The sequence below is a fragment of the Drosophila santomea genome, unplaced genomic scaffold, assembly GCF_016746245.2.
Source record: "Drosophila santomea strain STO CAGO 1482 unplaced genomic scaffold, Prin_Dsan_1.1 Segkk98_quiver_pilon_scaf, whole genome shotgun sequence".
Taxonomy (NCBI): Eukaryota; Metazoa; Arthropoda; class Insecta; order Diptera; family Drosophilidae; genus Drosophila; species Drosophila santomea.
The window spans coordinates 53,939-68,693 of record NW_025319029.1 but is presented as its reverse complement, the minus strand read 5'-3'; the positions used below and the strand labels follow the sequence as shown (position 1 = coordinate 68,693).

At 39.8% G+C, this 14,755-nt stretch overlaps 10 protein-coding genes and 1 pseudogene across 10 annotated transcripts; 6 read left to right on the top strand and 5 right to left on the bottom strand.

Moving 5' to 3' along the window:
• The first annotated feature begins 1,997 nt into the window (after positions 1-1,997).
• LOC120457923 lies at positions 1,998-2,886 on the top strand (annotated as a pseudogene).
• A 270-nt stretch (positions 2,887-3,156) lies between these two features.
• LOC120457951 (histone H2B) lies at positions 3,157-3,623 on the bottom strand. Its single transcript, XM_039645457.2, has one exon. It carries the CDS (start codon positions 3,574-3,576, stop codon positions 3,205-3,207), a length of 372 nt encoding a protein of 123 aa, XP_039501391.1. The 5' UTR covers positions 3,577-3,623; the 3' UTR covers positions 3,157-3,204.
• A 97-nt stretch (positions 3,624-3,720) lies between these two features.
• Positions 3,721-4,195, top strand: LOC120457941 (histone H2A). Its single transcript, XM_039645448.1, has one exon. The coding sequence runs from the start codon at positions 3,780-3,782 to the stop codon at positions 4,152-4,154; it is 375 nt and encodes a 124-aa protein (XP_039501382.1). The 5' UTR covers positions 3,721-3,779; the 3' UTR covers positions 4,155-4,195.
• A 433-nt stretch (positions 4,196-4,628) lies between these two features.
• On the bottom strand, positions 4,629-5,051 carry LOC120457966 (histone H4). The gene has a single exon (XM_039645467.1). It carries the CDS (start codon positions 4,983-4,985, stop codon positions 4,674-4,676), a length of 312 nt encoding a protein of 103 aa, XP_039501401.1. The 5' UTR covers positions 4,986-5,051; the 3' UTR covers positions 4,629-4,673.
• Positions 5,052-7,113: 2,062 nt separating this feature from the next.
• Positions 7,114-8,003, top strand: LOC120457917 (histone H1). Its single transcript, XM_039645422.2, has one exon. It carries the CDS (start codon positions 7,154-7,156, stop codon positions 7,928-7,930), a length of 777 nt encoding a protein of 258 aa, XP_039501356.1. The 5' UTR covers positions 7,114-7,153; the 3' UTR covers positions 7,931-8,003.
• A 270-nt stretch (positions 8,004-8,273) lies between these two features.
• LOC120457946 (histone H2B) lies at positions 8,274-8,790 on the bottom strand. The gene has a single exon (XM_039645452.2). It carries the CDS (start codon positions 8,691-8,693, stop codon positions 8,322-8,324), a length of 372 nt encoding a protein of 123 aa, XP_039501386.1. The 5' UTR covers positions 8,694-8,790; the 3' UTR covers positions 8,274-8,321.
• Positions 8,791-8,858: 68 nt separating this feature from the next.
• On the top strand, positions 8,859-9,359 carry LOC120457937 (histone H2A). Its single transcript, XM_039645444.2, has one exon. It carries the CDS (start codon positions 8,920-8,922, stop codon positions 9,292-9,294), a length of 375 nt encoding a protein of 124 aa, XP_039501378.1. The 5' UTR covers positions 8,859-8,919; the 3' UTR covers positions 9,295-9,359.
• A 410-nt stretch (positions 9,360-9,769) lies between these two features.
• LOC120457962 (histone H4) lies at positions 9,770-10,193 on the bottom strand. The gene has a single exon (XM_039645465.2). It carries the CDS (start codon positions 10,123-10,125, stop codon positions 9,814-9,816), a length of 312 nt encoding a protein of 103 aa, XP_039501399.1. The 5' UTR covers positions 10,126-10,193; the 3' UTR covers positions 9,770-9,813.
• A 2,059-nt stretch (positions 10,194-12,252) lies between these two features.
• On the top strand, positions 12,253-13,142 carry LOC120457915 (histone H1). The gene has a single exon (XM_039645420.2). It carries the CDS (start codon positions 12,293-12,295, stop codon positions 13,067-13,069), a length of 777 nt encoding a protein of 258 aa, XP_039501354.1. The 5' UTR covers positions 12,253-12,292; the 3' UTR covers positions 13,070-13,142.
• Positions 13,143-13,412: 270 nt separating this feature from the next.
• LOC120457949 (histone H2B) lies at positions 13,413-13,929 on the bottom strand. The gene has a single exon (XM_039645455.2). The coding sequence runs from the start codon at positions 13,830-13,832 to the stop codon at positions 13,461-13,463; it is 372 nt and encodes a 123-aa protein (XP_039501389.1). The 5' UTR covers positions 13,833-13,929; the 3' UTR covers positions 13,413-13,460.
• A 68-nt stretch (positions 13,930-13,997) lies between these two features.
• LOC120457935 (histone H2A) lies at positions 13,998-14,498 on the top strand. Its single transcript, XM_039645442.2, has one exon. The coding sequence runs from the start codon at positions 14,059-14,061 to the stop codon at positions 14,431-14,433; it is 375 nt and encodes a 124-aa protein (XP_039501376.1). The 5' UTR covers positions 13,998-14,058; the 3' UTR covers positions 14,434-14,498.
• The last annotated feature ends 257 nt before the right edge of the window (positions 14,499-14,755 follow it).

Sequence of the window (14,755 nt, the reverse complement as noted above, 5' to 3'; positions counted from 1 at the left end):
CGTTTCGTTCCTCGCTTGTCAAATGAGATGGCCTCTGTTTCTCTTTCTCTTTCTCACCATCCACGCTTGCTATATAAGTAGGTAGCAAATGCTCTGATCGTTTATTGTGTTTTGAAACGTGAAGTAGTGAACGTGAACTGTGGTGAAACTCAAATCGGAAATGGCTCGTACCAAGCAAACTGCACGCAAATCGACTGGTGGAAAGGCGCCACGCAAACAACTGGCTACTAAGGCCGCTCGCAAGAGCGCCCCTGCGACTGGAGGTGTAAAGAAGCCCCACCGCTATCGCCCTGGAACAGTGGCCTTGCGTGAGATCCGTCGCTACCAAAAGAGCACAGAGCTTCTGATCCGCAAACTGCCTTTCCAGCGTCTGGTGCGTGAAATCGCTCAGGACTTTAAGACTGACTTGCGATTCCAGAGCTCGGCTGTTATGGCCCTGCAGGAAGCTAGCGAAGCCTATCTGGTTGGTCTCTTTGAAGATACCAACTTGTGTGCCATTCATGCCAAACGTGTCACCATAATGCCGAAGGACATCCAATTAGCGCGACGCATCCGCGGCGAGCGTGCTTAAGTTGCAAGGCTTCAACTGGCAGCCCAAGCCCTAGCATACTCTACAATCGGTCCTTTTCAGGACCACAAACCACATTCAATGAGATTTAAACTTTTCTTTTGCAGCCTATTTATAAAAGAATATATATTAGAATATAATATTATATATAGAAAATAATAACAATTGATATTCTATATTTTGTCTTTGTGTTAAGTTCAGCTGAATATATTATTGAAATGTTTATAAGGGGCAAACGGCACTGAACCTTCAAACATTTCAAAAAAATAGAAATTCTGCTAATGAAAGAATCGAAATATTGTTATTTTAATTGTGAGCCCAACATTAATAAAATAAAAGAAAAGGTTAATATAAAAACAGTTGTTTTATATTTTTTATTAGTGCTTCCTTTAGAAATAACACTGAAATAGTCATACGGAGCAAGAACCACGTTACCTTCAAACATCTATAAAAAATCAAAATTCTGCGAATGACAGTTTGGAAATAATGTAATTATATCGGTCTGTCCAATATTTGGAAAGTAACAGAAAACTAGAACATAAAGATTGTTAATTAAAATTTTTTCTTAGTTTTAACTCAATTTGGGAATATTATTGAAGAGATCGTGCGGGGCAAGTGGAACTGCCCCTTCAACCGTCTGTAAAAAATAAAAGATCTGTAAAAACTTGTTTAGAAATTGGTTAATTACGTTGGGAAATTGAATATCTAATATATAAAAGAAAGAGATAATACAAAAAAGATTGCTTTATATTTTTTATTAAATGAAAACATTGTATGACATACTATATGAAGGCTGATATATGGCAGGGAAATTGATTTATTTTAGACAAATTATTTATAAAAATGCATGAATAAAAAAATCTACTAAAGCAAACACGTTATTATTTTAAGAAAATATTAAAAATCCATTGTTTTTGACAATATATGTATTTTTTAGAATCAAAAACTATTGCTGAATGATGCCGTAGAGAAAACTTTTTATGTAGTTCATTGTCAACTTAAATCAAGTAATAAAGTATCTCAATCAATAATAGACGCTCCTTTTTTAGGTTTTCCTAAAGGTCGAAAGTTAAAGTTGTAATAAACATCGGGAATCTCTAAATTATTTTCATGATTTATAATTTAAAAACATGTTTTTTTATAAATTGCTCTAGTTAAAAATGTGAATATTCAAGTTCAAATAACATTATAAAGTCACTAAAACCATATATCAACATTTGAAAAATTCATAGTGAAAAAATAATTATTTAAGAATGTAGAACTATTAAAACATATTTTTATTAAATATTTTAAACACTTTATATTTAAAAAAAAAGTTTGCACTTCAAGCAAACATCAACATAGTAAATGACTGCTAGCAGTCGTATTGTCAAAGTGCTCTCCTCCTCGATTCTCATCCGAGCGAGGGAGGTTGGCAAAAAGCGCGCGGACCATTTTCTGAAGAAAAAAAGTGTTCTTAGTGAAGAAAAATGTCTGATTCTGCAGTTGCAACGTCCGCTTCTCCAGTGGCTGCCCCATCCGCGACAGTTGAGAAAAAGGTGGCCCAAAAAAAGGCATCTGGATCTGCCGGCACAAAGGCAAAGAAAGCCAATGCGGCGCCGTCACATCCGCCAACTCAGCAAATGGTGGACGCTTCGATTAAAAATTTAAAGGAACGTGGCGGCTCATCACTTCTGGCAATAAAAAAATATATCACTGCCACTTATAAATGCGACGCCCAAAAGTTAGCTCCATTCATCAAGAAGTACTTAAAATCGGCCGTGGTCAATGGAAAGCTTATCCAAACAAAGGGAAAGGGTGCATCTGGATCATTTAAACTTTCGGCCTCCGCCAAGAAGGATAAGGATCCGAAGGCGAAGTCGAGGGTTTTGTCTGCTGAGAAAAAAGTGGAAAGCAAGAAGGTAGCATCCAAGAAGACTGGTGCTTCCTCCAAAAAAACTGCCGCTGGGCTGCTGACAAAAAGCCCAAGGCTAAGAAGGCTGTGGCCACCAAAAAGACTGCCGAGAAAAAGAAAACCGAGAAGGCAAAAGCCAAGGATGCTAAGAAAACTGGAATCGTAAAGTCGAAGCCCGCCGCAACAAAGGCGAAAGCGACCGCGACCGCAGCGAAGTCGAAGGCTGCAGCAGCCAAAGCCCCAAAGGCAAAGCCAGCGGCGTCTGCAAAACCCAAAAAGACTGCGAAGAAAGCAGCGGTTTCTGCTACGGCCAAGAAGCCGAAAGCAAAGACTACGGCTGCCAAGAAGTAAATTGTGAAAAGTACATGTTCGCAATCAAAATTTTAGATTTCCAGATCTGAAATTTGTTTAAACAAGCCCTTTTCAGGGCTACAACGATTCCGTTGCAAGAGAAAAAACTTTCATTTAAATACTATTTGAAAATTAAAATGCTCCATTAATTTTATTGGCAACCATCGCGTCGTGTCTGGTTATTGAATTACGTTGCTTTTTGAGCGTATTGAGTTTTCATTTCCGATTTTTTGGTATATATCTAATCAAATTTGAACAATTTTAACCCCATATTGGGGATGGATAAGTTGAAATCGACGATATATTGAAAAATACATTTCCTTGGTGAAACACATTGTGGCCCTGAAAAGGGCCGTTTTGGATTATTGTCCGCAGCATTCGTAGGAACAAATTATTTGGAGCTGGTGTACTTGGTGACAGCCTTGGTTCCCTCACTGACAGCATGCTTGGCCAACTCTCCCGGCAGAAGCAGGCGAACAGCCGTTTGGATTTCTCGACTGGTGATGGTCGAGCGCTTGTTGTAGTGAGCCAGACGAGACGCCTCGGCAGCAATGCGCTCGAAAATATCATTTACAAAGCTGTTCATGATGCTCATCGCCTTAGATGAAATGCCGGTGTCAGGATGGACCTGCTTGAGAACCTTGTAAATGTAGATGGCATAGCTCTCCTTCCTCTTGCGCTTCTTTTTCTTGTCGGTCTTGGTGATATTCTTCTGAGCCTTGCCAGCCTTCTTGGCTGCCTTTCCACTAGTTTTCGGCGGCATTATTTACTTTACTTATATTTTCACAAACACAATTCACTTATCATAATGTGGCTCCGAACGCGTTCATTTTTATACTTTTTTACGGGCAATCATTAACTGAAAGCGCTGGCAGACGAAAAAGTATAAATATTTCCCTGCCGGGGTTCGGCCAGCATTCGTGTTCCGTGTGTAAAGTGAACTAAGTGAAATAAACGCAAAGCAAAATGTCTGGACGTGGAAAAGGTGGCAAAGTGAAGGGAAAGGCAAAGTCCCGCTCCAACCGTGCCGGTCTTCAATTCCCTGTGGGCCGTATTCACCGTCTGCTCCGGAAGGGCAACTACGCCGAGCGTGTTGGTGCAGGCGCTCCAGTTTACCTAGCAGCCGTAATGGAATATCTGGCCGCTGAAGTTCTCGAGTTGGCAGGCAATGCTGCTCGTGACAACAAGAAGACTAGAATTATTCCGCGTCATTTACAGCTGGCCATCCGCAACGACGAGGAGTTAAACAAGCTGCTCTCCGGCGTCACTATTGCCCAAGGTGGAGTCTTGCCGAATATTCAGGCTGTTCTGTTGCCCAAAAAGACCGAGAAGAAGGCTTAAACTAAACGTTTCAAAAGCTGAAACCCTACTTGTACATAAAATCGTAATCAAACCGTCCTTTTCAGGACGACCAAATTGTTACCAAAGATTTGAAAAAATTTTTAACTACTATTATGTTGTATTGAATAAATTATACAAAAAATTATTTTAAGAATTGTCATATTTTATTTATATATGCAGTAAGATTTTTCAAATTTTCTATTATATAAAATATAAAGTAGTTTTTTTATTTTTCGCACTCCACGATGCGTTGATATACACACGGTGTCTGAATTCAGTACAGTCTGTACAAAGCCATGTTATGAATCTATCAATAGATACACACTATACTCTCAATTTGGTCTACCTGAAAAAGCAATCAATGATCGACATTTAGTTTGATGCAATAGCAGACTACCTCATTCTTGGGATTCCCATCCAATAAAAGGAAATATTTTTTTGAAAATGTACCTCCTTTTAAAAAGTGAGTGGTGGTCCTGAAAAGGACCGATTGCTTAATAAAAGTACAGGACTTTTTGTTTAACCGCCAAATCCGTAGAGGGTGCGGCCTTGCCTCTTCAGAGCGTACACAACATCCATGGCTGTAACAGTCTTTCTCTTAGCGTGTTCGGTGTAGGTGACGGCATCACGAATTACGTTCTCCAAGAAAACCTTCAAAACACCACGCGTTTCCTCGTATATGAGTCCAGATATGCGCTTCACACCGCCACGACGAGCCAAACGGCGGATAGCAGGCTTCGTGATACCTTGGATGTTATCACGAAGCACTTTGCGATGACGCTTGGCGCCACCTTTTCCCAATCCCTTGCCTCCTTTACCACGACCAGTCATTATTCACTGTTTTATACTATTCTGCACACACACAGTCCGAAAGTCACTGAAGAACTAATTTTAACATTTTCTGTGTGCCTCTATTTATACGTAAAACGCCAAAAACCCGAGAGAGTACGAATGATATGTTCGTTTCGTTCCTCGCTTGTCAAATGAGATGGCCTCTGTTTCTCTTTCTCTTTCTCACCATCCAAGCTTGCTATATAAGTAGGTAGCAAATGCTCTGATCGTTTATTGTGTTTTGAAACGTGAAGTAGTGAACGTGAACTGTGGTGAAACTCAAATCGGAAATGGCTCGTACCAAGCAAACTGCACGCAAATCGACTGGTGGAAAGGCGCCACGCAAACAACTGGCTACTAAGGCCGCTCGCAAGAGCGCCCCTGCGACTGGAGGTGTAAAGAAGCCCCACCGCTATCGCCCTGGAACAGTGGCCTTGCGTGAGATCCGTCGCTACCAAAAGAGCACAGAGCTTCTGATCCGCAAACTGCCTTTCCAGCGTCTGGTGCGTGAAATCGCTCAGGACTTTAAGACTGACTTGCGATTCCAGAGCTCGGCTGTTATGGCCCTGCAGGAAGCTAGCGAAGCCTATCTGGTTGGTCTCTTTGAAGATACCAACTTGTGTGCCATTCATGCCAAACGTGTCACCATAATGCCGAAGGACATCCAATTAGCGCGACGCATCCGCGGCGAGCGTGCTTAAGTTGTCAAGGCTTCAACTGGCAGCCCAAGCCCTAGCATACTCTACAATCGGTCCTTTTCAGGACCACAAACCACATTCAATGAGATTTAAACTTTTCTTTTGCAGCCTATTTATAAAAGAATATATATTAGAATATAATATTATATATAGAAAATAATAACAATTGATATTCTATATTTTGTCTTTGTGTTAAGTTCAGCTGAATATATTATTGAAATGTTTATAAGGGGCAAACGGCACTGAACCTTCAAACATTTCAAAAAAATAGAAATTCTGCTAATGAAAGAATCGAAATATTGTTATTTTAATTGTGAGCCCAACATTAATAAAATAAAAGAAAAGGTTAATATAAAAACAGTTGTTTTATATTTTTTATTAGTGCTTCCTTTAGAAATAACACTGAAATAGTCATACGGAGCAAGAACCACGTTACCTTCAAACATCTATAAAAAATCAAAATTCTGCGAATGACAGTTTGGAAATAATGTAATTATATCGGTCTGTCCAATATTTGGAAAGTAACAGAAAACTAGAACATAAAGATTGTTAATTAAAATTTTTTCTTAGTTTTAACTCAATTTGGGAATATTATTGAAGAGATCGTGCGGGGCAAGTGGAACTGCCCCTTCAACCGTCTGTAAAAAATAAAAGATCTGTAAAAACTTGTTTAGAAATTGGTTAATTACGTTGGGAAATTGAATATCTAATATATAAAAGAAAGAGATAATACAAAAAAGATTGCTTTATATTTTTTATTAAATGAAAACATTGTATGACATACTATATGAAGGCTGATATATGGCAGGGAAATTGATTTATTTTAGACAAATTATTTATAAAAATGCATGAAAACTTTAATCTACTTAAGCAAACACGTTATTATTTTAAGAAAATATTAAAAATCCATTGTTTTTGACAATATATGTATTTTTTAGAATCAAAAACTATTGCTGAATGATGCCGTAGAGAAAACTTTTTATGTAGTTCATTGTCAACTTAAATCAAGTAATAAAGTATCTCAATCAATAATAGACGCTCCTTTTTTAGGTTTTCCTAAAGGTCGAAAGTTAAAGTTGTAATAAACATCGGGAATCTCTAAATTATTTTCATGATTTATAATTTAAAAACATGTTTTTTTATAAATTGCTCTAGTTAAAAATGTGAATATTCAAGTTCAAATAACATTATAAAGTCACTAAAACCATATATCAACATTTGAAAAATTCATAGTGAAAAAATAATTATTTAAGAATGTAGAACTATTAAAACATATTTTTATTAAATATTTTAAACACTTTATATTTAAAAAAAAAGTTTGCACTTCAAGCAAACATCAACATAGTAAATGACTGCTAGCAGTCGTATTGTCAAAGTGCTCTCCTCCTCGATTCTCATCCGAGCGAGGGAGGTTGGCAAAAAGCGCGCGGACCATTTTCTGAAGAAAAAAAGTGTTCTTAGTGAAGAAAAATGTCTGATTCTGCAGTTGCAACGTCCGCTTCTCCAGTGGCTGCCCCATCCGCGACAGTTGAGAAAAAGGTGGCCCAAAAAAAGGCATCTGGATCTGCCGGCACAAAGGCAAAGAAAGCCAATGCGGCGCCGTCACATCCGCCAACTCAGCAAATGGTGGACGCTTCGATTAAAAATTTAAAGGAACGTGGCGGCTCATCACTTCTGGCAATAAAAAAATATATCACTGCCACTTATAAATGCGACGCCCAAAAGTTAGCTCCATTCATCAAGAAGTACTTAAAATCGGCCGTGGTCAATGGAAAGCTTATCCAAACAAAGGGAAAGGGTGCATCTGGATCATTTAAACTTTCGGCCTCCGCCAAGAAGGATAAGGATCCGAAGGCGAAGTCGAGGGTTTTGTCTGCTGAGAAAAAAGTGGAAAGCAAGAAGGTAGCATCCAAGAAGACTGGTGCTTCCTCCAAAAAAACTGCCGCTGGGGCTGCTGACAAAAAGCCCAAGGCTAAGAAGGCTGTGGCCACCAAAAAGACTGCCGAGAAAAAGAAAACCGAGAAGGCAAAAGCCAAGGATGCTAAGAAAACTGGAATCGTAAAGTCGAAGCCCGCCGCAACAAAGGCGAAAGCGACCGCGACCGCAGCGAAGTCGAAGGCTGCAGCAGCCAAAGCCCCAAAGGCAAAGCCAGCGGCGTCTGCAAAACCCAAAAAGACTGCGAAGAAAGCAGCGGTTTCTGCTACGGCCAAGAAGCCGAAAGCAAAGACTACGGCTGCCAAGAAGTAAATTGTGAAAAGTACATGTTCGCAATCAAAATTTTAGATTTCCAGATCTGAAATTTGTTTAAACAAGCCCTTTTCAGGGCTACAACGATTCCGTTGCAAGAGAAAAAACTTTCATTTAAATACTATTTGAAAATTAAAATGCTCCATTAATTTTATTGGCAACCATCGCGTCGTGTCTGGTTATTGAATTACGTTGCTTTTTGAGCGTATTGAGTTTTCATTTCCGATTTTTTGGTATATATCTAATCAAATTTGAACAATTTTAACCCCATATTGGGGATGGATAAGTTGAAATCGACGATATATTGAAAAATACATTTCCTTGGTGAAACACATTGTGGCCCTGAAAAGGGCCGTTTTGGATTATTGTCCGCAGCATTCGTAGGAACAAATTATTTGGAGCTGGTGTACTTGGTGACAGCCTTGGTTCCCTCACTGACAGCATGCTTGGCCAACTCTCCCGGCAGAAGCAGGCGAACAGCCGTTTGGATTTCTCGACTGGTGATGGTCGAGCGCTTGTTGTAGTGAGCCAGACGAGACGCCTCGGCAGCAATGCGCTCGAAAATATCATTTACAAAGCTGTTCATGATGCTCATCGCCTTAGATGAAATGCCGGTGTCAGGATGGACCTGCTTGAGAACCTTGTAAATGTAGATGGCATAGCTCTCCTTCCTCTTGCGCTTCTTTTTCTTGTCGGTCTTGGTGATATTCTTCTGAGCCTTGCCAGCCTTCTTGGCTGCCTTTCCACTAGTTTTCGGCGGCATTATTTACTTTACTTATATTTTCACAAACACAATTCACTTATCATAATGTGGCTCCGAACGCGTTCATTTTTATACTTTTTTACGGGCAATCATTTCAGGTCTAAGTCACCCACCCCTAACTGAAAGCGCTGGCAGACGAAAAAGTATAAATATTTCCCTGCCGGGGTTCGGCCAGCATTCGTGTTCCGTGTGTAAAGTGAACTAAGTGAAATAAACGCAAAGCAAAATGTCTGGACGTGGAAAAGGTGGCAAAGTGAAGGGAAAGGCAAAGTCCCGCTCCAACCGTGCCGGTCTTCAATTCCCTGTGGGCCGTATTCACCGTCTGCTCCGGAAGGGCAACTACGCCGAGCGTGTTGGTGCAGGCGCTCCAGTTTACCTAGCAGCCGTAATGGAATATCTGGCCGCTGAAGTTCTCGAGTTGGCAGGCAATGCTGCTCGTGACAACAAGAAGACTAGAATTATTCCGCGTCATTTACAGCTGGCCATCCGCAACGACGAGGAGTTAAACAAGCTGCTCTCCGGCGTCACTATTGCCCAAGGTGGAGTCTTGCCGAATATTCAGGCTGTTCTGTTGCCCAAAAAGACCGAGAAGAAGGCTTAAACTAAACGTTTCAAAAGCTGAAACCCTACTTGTACATAAAATCGTCAATCAAACCGTCCTTTTCAGGACGACCAAATTGTTACCAAAGATTTGAAAAAATTTTTAACTACTATTATGTTGTATTGAATAAATTATACAAAAAATTATTTTAAGAATTGTCATATTTTATTTATATATGCAGTAAGATTTTTCAAATTTTCTATTATATAAAATATAAAGTAGTTTTTTTATTTTTCGCACTCCACGATGCGTTGATATACACACGGTGTCTGAATTCAGTACAGTCTGTACAAAGCCATGTTATGAATCTATCAATAGATACACACTATACTCTCAATTTGGTCTACCTGAAAAAGCAATCAATGATCGACATTTAGTTTGATGCAATAGCAGACTACCTCATTCTTGGGATTCCCATCCAATAAAAGAAAATATTTTTTTGAAAATGTACCTCCTTTTAATAAGTGAGTGGTGGTCCTGAAAAGGACCGATTGCTTAATAAAAGTACAGGACTTTTTGTTAACCGCCAAATCCGTAGAGGGTGCGGCCTTGCCTCTTCAGAGCGTACACAACATCCATGGCTGTAACAGTCTTTCTCTTAGCGTGTTCGGTGTAGGTGACGGCATCACGAATTACGTTCTCCAAGAAAACCTTCAAAACACCACGCGTTTCCTCGTATATGAGTCCAGATATGCGCTTCACACCGCCACGACGAGCCAAACGGCGGATAGCAGGCTTCGTGATACCTTGGATGTTATCACGAAGCACTTTGCGATGACGCTTGGCGCCACCTTTTCCCAATCCCTTGCCTCCTTTACCACGACCAGTCATTATTCACTGTTTTATACTATTCTGCACACACACAGTCCGAAAGTCACTGAAGAACTAATTTCAACATTTTCTGTGTGCCTCTATTTATACGTAAAACGCCAAAAACCCGAGAGAGTACGAATGATATGTTCGTTTCGTTCCTCGCTTGTCAAATGAGATGGCCTCTGTTTCTCTTTCTCTTTCTCACCATCCACGCTTGCTATATAAGTAGGTAGCAAATGCTCTGATCGTTTATTGTGTTTTGAAACGTGAAGTAGTGAACGTGAACTGTGGTGAAACTCAAATCGGAAATGGCTCGTACCAAGCAAACTGCACGCAAATCGACTGGTGGAAAGGCGCCACGCAAACAACTGGCTACTAAGGCCGCTCGCAAGAGCGCCCCTGCGACTGGAGGTGTAAAGAAGCCCCACCGCTATCGCCCTGGAACAGTGGCCTTGCGTGAGATCCGTCGCTACCAAAAGAGCACAGAGCTTCTGATCCGCAAACTGCCTTTCCAGCGTCTGGTGCGTGAAATCGCTCAGGACTTTAAGACTGACTTGCGATTCCAGAGCTCGGCTGTTATGGCCCTGCAGGAAGCTAGCGAAGCCTATCTGGTTGGTCTCTTTGAAGATACCAACTTGTGTGCCATTCATGCCAAACGTGTCACCATAATGCCGAAGGACATCCAATTAGCGCGACGCATCCGCGGCGAGCGTGCTTAAGTTGTCAAGGCTTCAACTGGCAGCCCAAGCCCTAGCATACTCTACAATCGGTCCTTTTCAGGACCACAAACCACATTCAATGAGATTTAAACTTTTCTTTTGCAGCCTATTTATAAAAGAATATATATTAGAATATAATATTATATATAGAAAATAATAACAATTGATATTCTATATTTTGTCTTTGTGTTAAGTTCAGCTGAATATATTATTGAAATGTTTATAAGGGGCAAACGGCACTGAACCTTCAAACATTTCAAAAAAATAGAAATTCTGCTAATGAAAGAATCGAAATATTGTTATTTTAATTGTGAGCCCAACATTAATAAAATAAAAGAAAAGGTTAATATAAAAACAGTTGTTTTATATTTTTTATTAGTGCTTCCTTTAGAAATAACACTGAAATAGTCATACGGAGCAAGAACCACGTTACCTTCAAACATCTATAAAAAATCAAAATTCTGCGAATGACAGTTTGGAAATAATGTAATTATATCGGTCTGTCCAATATTTGGAAAGTAACAGAAAACTAGAACATAAAGATTGTTAATTAAAATTTTTTCTTAGTTTTAACTCAATTTGGGAATATTATTGAAGAGATCGTGCGGGGCAAGTGGAACTGCCCCTTCAACCGTCTGTAAAAAATAAAAGATCTGTAAAAACTTGTTTAGAAATTGGTTAATTACGTTGGGAAATTGAATATCTAATATATAAAAGAAAGAGATAATACAAAAAAGATTGCTTTATATTTTTTATTAAATGAAAACATTGTATGACATACTATATGAAGGCTGATATATGGCAGGGAAATTGATTTATTTTAGACAAATTATTTATAAAAATGCATGAAAACTTTAATCTACTAAGCAAACACGTTATTATTTTAAGAAAATATTAAAAATCCATTGTTTTTGACAATATATGTATTTTTTAGAATCAAAAACTATTGCTGAATGATGCCGTAGAGAAAACTTTTTATGTAGTTCATTGTCAACTTAAATCAAGTAATAAAGTATCTCAATCAATAATAGACGCTCCTTTTTTAGGTTTTCCTAAAGGTCGAAAGTTAAAGTTGTAATAAACATCGGGAATCTCTAAATTATTTTCATGATTTATAATTTAAAAACATGTTTTTTTATAAATTGCTCTAGTTAAAAATGTGAATATTCAAGTTCAAATAACATTATAAAGTCACTAAAACCATATATCAACATTTGAAAAATTCATAGTGAAAAAATAATTATTTAAGAATGTAGAACTATTAAAACATATTTTTATTAAATATTTTAAACACTTTATATTTAAAAAAAAAGTTTGCACTTCAAGCAAACATCAACATAGTAAATGACTGCTAGCAGTCGTATTGTCAAAGTGCTCTCCTCCTCGATTCTCATCCGAGCGAGGGAGGTTGGCAAAAAGCGCGCGGACCATTTTCTGAAGAAAAAAAGTGTTCTTAGTGAAGAAAAATGTCTGATTCTGCAGTTGCAACGTCCGCTTCTCCAGTGGCTGCCCCATCCGCGACAGTTGAGAAAAAGGTGGCCCAAAAAAAGGCATCTGGATCTGCCGGCACAAAGGCAAAGAAAGCCAATGCGGCGCCGTCACATCCGCCAACTCAGCAAATGGTGGACGCTTCGATTAAAAATTTAAAGGAACGTGGCGGCTCATCACTTCTGGCAATAAAAAAATATATCACTGCCACTTATAAATGCGACGCCCAAAAGTTAGCTCCATTCATCAAGAAGTACTTAAAATCGGCCGTGGTCAATGGAAAGCTTATCCAAACAAAGGGAAAGGGTGCATCTGGATCATTTAAACTTTCGGCCTCCGCCAAGAAGGATAAGGATCCGAAGGCGAAGTCGAGGGTTTTGTCTGCTGAGAAAAAAGTGGAAAGCAAGAAGGTAGCATCCAAGAAGACTGGTGCTTCCTCCAAAAAAACTGCCGCTGGGGCTGCTGACAAAAAGCCCAAGGCTAAGAAGGCTGTGGCCACCAAAAAGACTGCCGAGAAAAAGAAAACCGAGAAGGCAAAAGCCAAGGATGCTAAGAAAACTGGAATCGTAAAGTCGAAGCCCGCCGCAACAAAGGCGAAAGCGACCGCGACCGCAGCGAAGTCGAAGGCTGCAGCAGCCAAAGCCCCAAAGGCAAAGCCAGCGGCGTCTGCAAAACCCAAAAAGACTGCGAAGAAAGCAGCGGTTTCTGCTACGGCCAAGAAGCCGAAAGCAAAGACTACGGCTGCCAAGAAGTAAATTGTGAAAAGTACATGTTCGCAATCAAAATTTTAGATTTCCAGATCTGAAATTTGTTTAAACAAGCCCTTTTCAGGGCTACAACGATTCCGTTGCAAGAGAAAAAACTTTCATTTAAATACTATTTGAAAATTAAAATGCTCCATTAATTTTATTGGCAACCATCGCGTCGTGTCTGGTTATTGAATTACGTTGCTTTTTGAGCGTATTGAGTTTTCATTTCCGATTTTTTGGTATATATCTAATCAAATTTGAACAATTTTAACCCCATATTGGGGATGGATAAGTTGAAATCGACGATATATTGAAAAATACATTTCCTTGGTGAAACACATTGTGGCCCTGAAAAGGGCCGTTTTGGATTATTGTCCGCAGCATTCGTAGGAACAAATTATTTGGAGCTGGTGTACTTGGTGACAGCCTTGGTTCCCTCACTGACAGCATGCTTGGCCAACTCTCCCGGCAGAAGCAGGCGAACAGCCGTTTGGATTTCTCGACTGGTGATGGTCGAGCGCTTGTTGTAGTGAGCCAGACGAGACGCCTCGGCAGCAATGCGCTCGAAAATATCATTTACAAAGCTGTTCATGATGCTCATCGCCTTAGATGAAATGCCGGTGTCAGGATGGACCTGCTTGAGAACCTTGTAAATGTAGATGGCATAGCTCTCCTTCCTCTTGCGCTTCTTTTTCTTGTCGGTCTTGGTGATATTCTTCTGAGCCTTGCCAGCCTTCTTGGCTGCCTTTCCACTAGTTTTCGGCGGCATTATTTACTTTACTTATATTTTCACAAACACAATTCACTTATCATAATGTGGCTCCGAACGCGTTCATTTTTATACTTTTTTACGGGCAATCATTTCAGGTCTAAGTCACCCACCCCTAACTGAAAGCGCTGGCAGACGAAAAAGTATAAATATTTCCCTGCCGGGGTTCGGCCAGCATTCGTGTTCCGTGTGTAAAGTGAACTAAGTGAAATAAACGCAAAGCAAAATGTCTGGACGTGGAAAAGGTGGCAAAGTGAAGGGAAAGGCAAAGTCCCGCTCCAACCGTGCCGGTCTTCAATTCCCTGTGGGCCGTATTCACCGTCTGCTCCGGAAGGGCAACTACGCCGAGCGTGTTGGTGCAGGCGCTCCAGTTTACCTAGCAGCCGTAATGGAATATCTGGCCGCTGAAGTTCTCGAGTTGGCAGGCAATGCTGCTCGTGACAACAAGAAGACTAGAATTATTCCGCGTCATTTACAGCTGGCCATCCGCAACGACGAGGAGTTAAACAAGCTGCTCTCCGGCGTCACTATTGCCCAAGGTGGAGTCTTGCCGAATATTCAGGCTGTTCTGTTGCCCAAAAAGACCGAGAAGAAGGCTTAAACTAAACGTTTCAAAAGCTGAAACCCTACTTGTACATAAAATCGTCAATCAAACCGTCCTTTTCAGGACGACCAAATTGTTACCAAAGATTTGAAAAAATTTTTAACTACTATTATGTTGTATTGAATAAATTATACAAAAAATTATTTTAAGAATTGTCATATTTTATTTATATATGCAGTAAGATTTTTCAAATTTTCTATTATATAAAATATAAAGTAGTTTTTTTATTTTTCGCACTCCACGATGCGTTGATATACACACGGTGTCTGAATTCAGTACAGTCTGTACAAAGCCATGTTATGAATCTATCAATAGATAC

Excerpts from the sequence above, each read along its gene's own strand:
- LOC120457951 (XM_039645457.2), bottom strand. The coding sequence starts at position 3,576 with ATGCCGCCGAAAACTAGTGGAAAGGCAGCCAAGAAGGCTGGCAAGGCT.
- LOC120457941 (XM_039645448.1), top strand. The coding sequence starts at position 3,780 with ATGTCTGGACGTGGAAAAGGTGGCAAAGTGAAGGGAAAGGCAAAGTCC.
- LOC120457966 (XM_039645467.1), bottom strand. The coding sequence starts at position 4,985 with ATGACTGGTCGTGGTAAAGGAGGCAAGGGATTGGGAAAAGGTGGCGCC.
- LOC120457917 (XM_039645422.2), top strand. The coding sequence starts at position 7,154 with ATGTCTGATTCTGCAGTTGCAACGTCCGCTTCTCCAGTGGCTGCCCCA.
- LOC120457946 (XM_039645452.2), bottom strand. The coding sequence starts at position 8,693 with ATGCCGCCGAAAACTAGTGGAAAGGCAGCCAAGAAGGCTGGCAAGGCT.
- LOC120457937 (XM_039645444.2), top strand. The coding sequence starts at position 8,920 with ATGTCTGGACGTGGAAAAGGTGGCAAAGTGAAGGGAAAGGCAAAGTCC.
- LOC120457962 (XM_039645465.2), bottom strand. The coding sequence starts at position 10,125 with ATGACTGGTCGTGGTAAAGGAGGCAAGGGATTGGGAAAAGGTGGCGCC.
- LOC120457915 (XM_039645420.2), top strand. The coding sequence starts at position 12,293 with ATGTCTGATTCTGCAGTTGCAACGTCCGCTTCTCCAGTGGCTGCCCCA.
- LOC120457949 (XM_039645455.2), bottom strand. The coding sequence starts at position 13,832 with ATGCCGCCGAAAACTAGTGGAAAGGCAGCCAAGAAGGCTGGCAAGGCT.
- LOC120457935 (XM_039645442.2), top strand. The coding sequence starts at position 14,059 with ATGTCTGGACGTGGAAAAGGTGGCAAAGTGAAGGGAAAGGCAAAGTCC.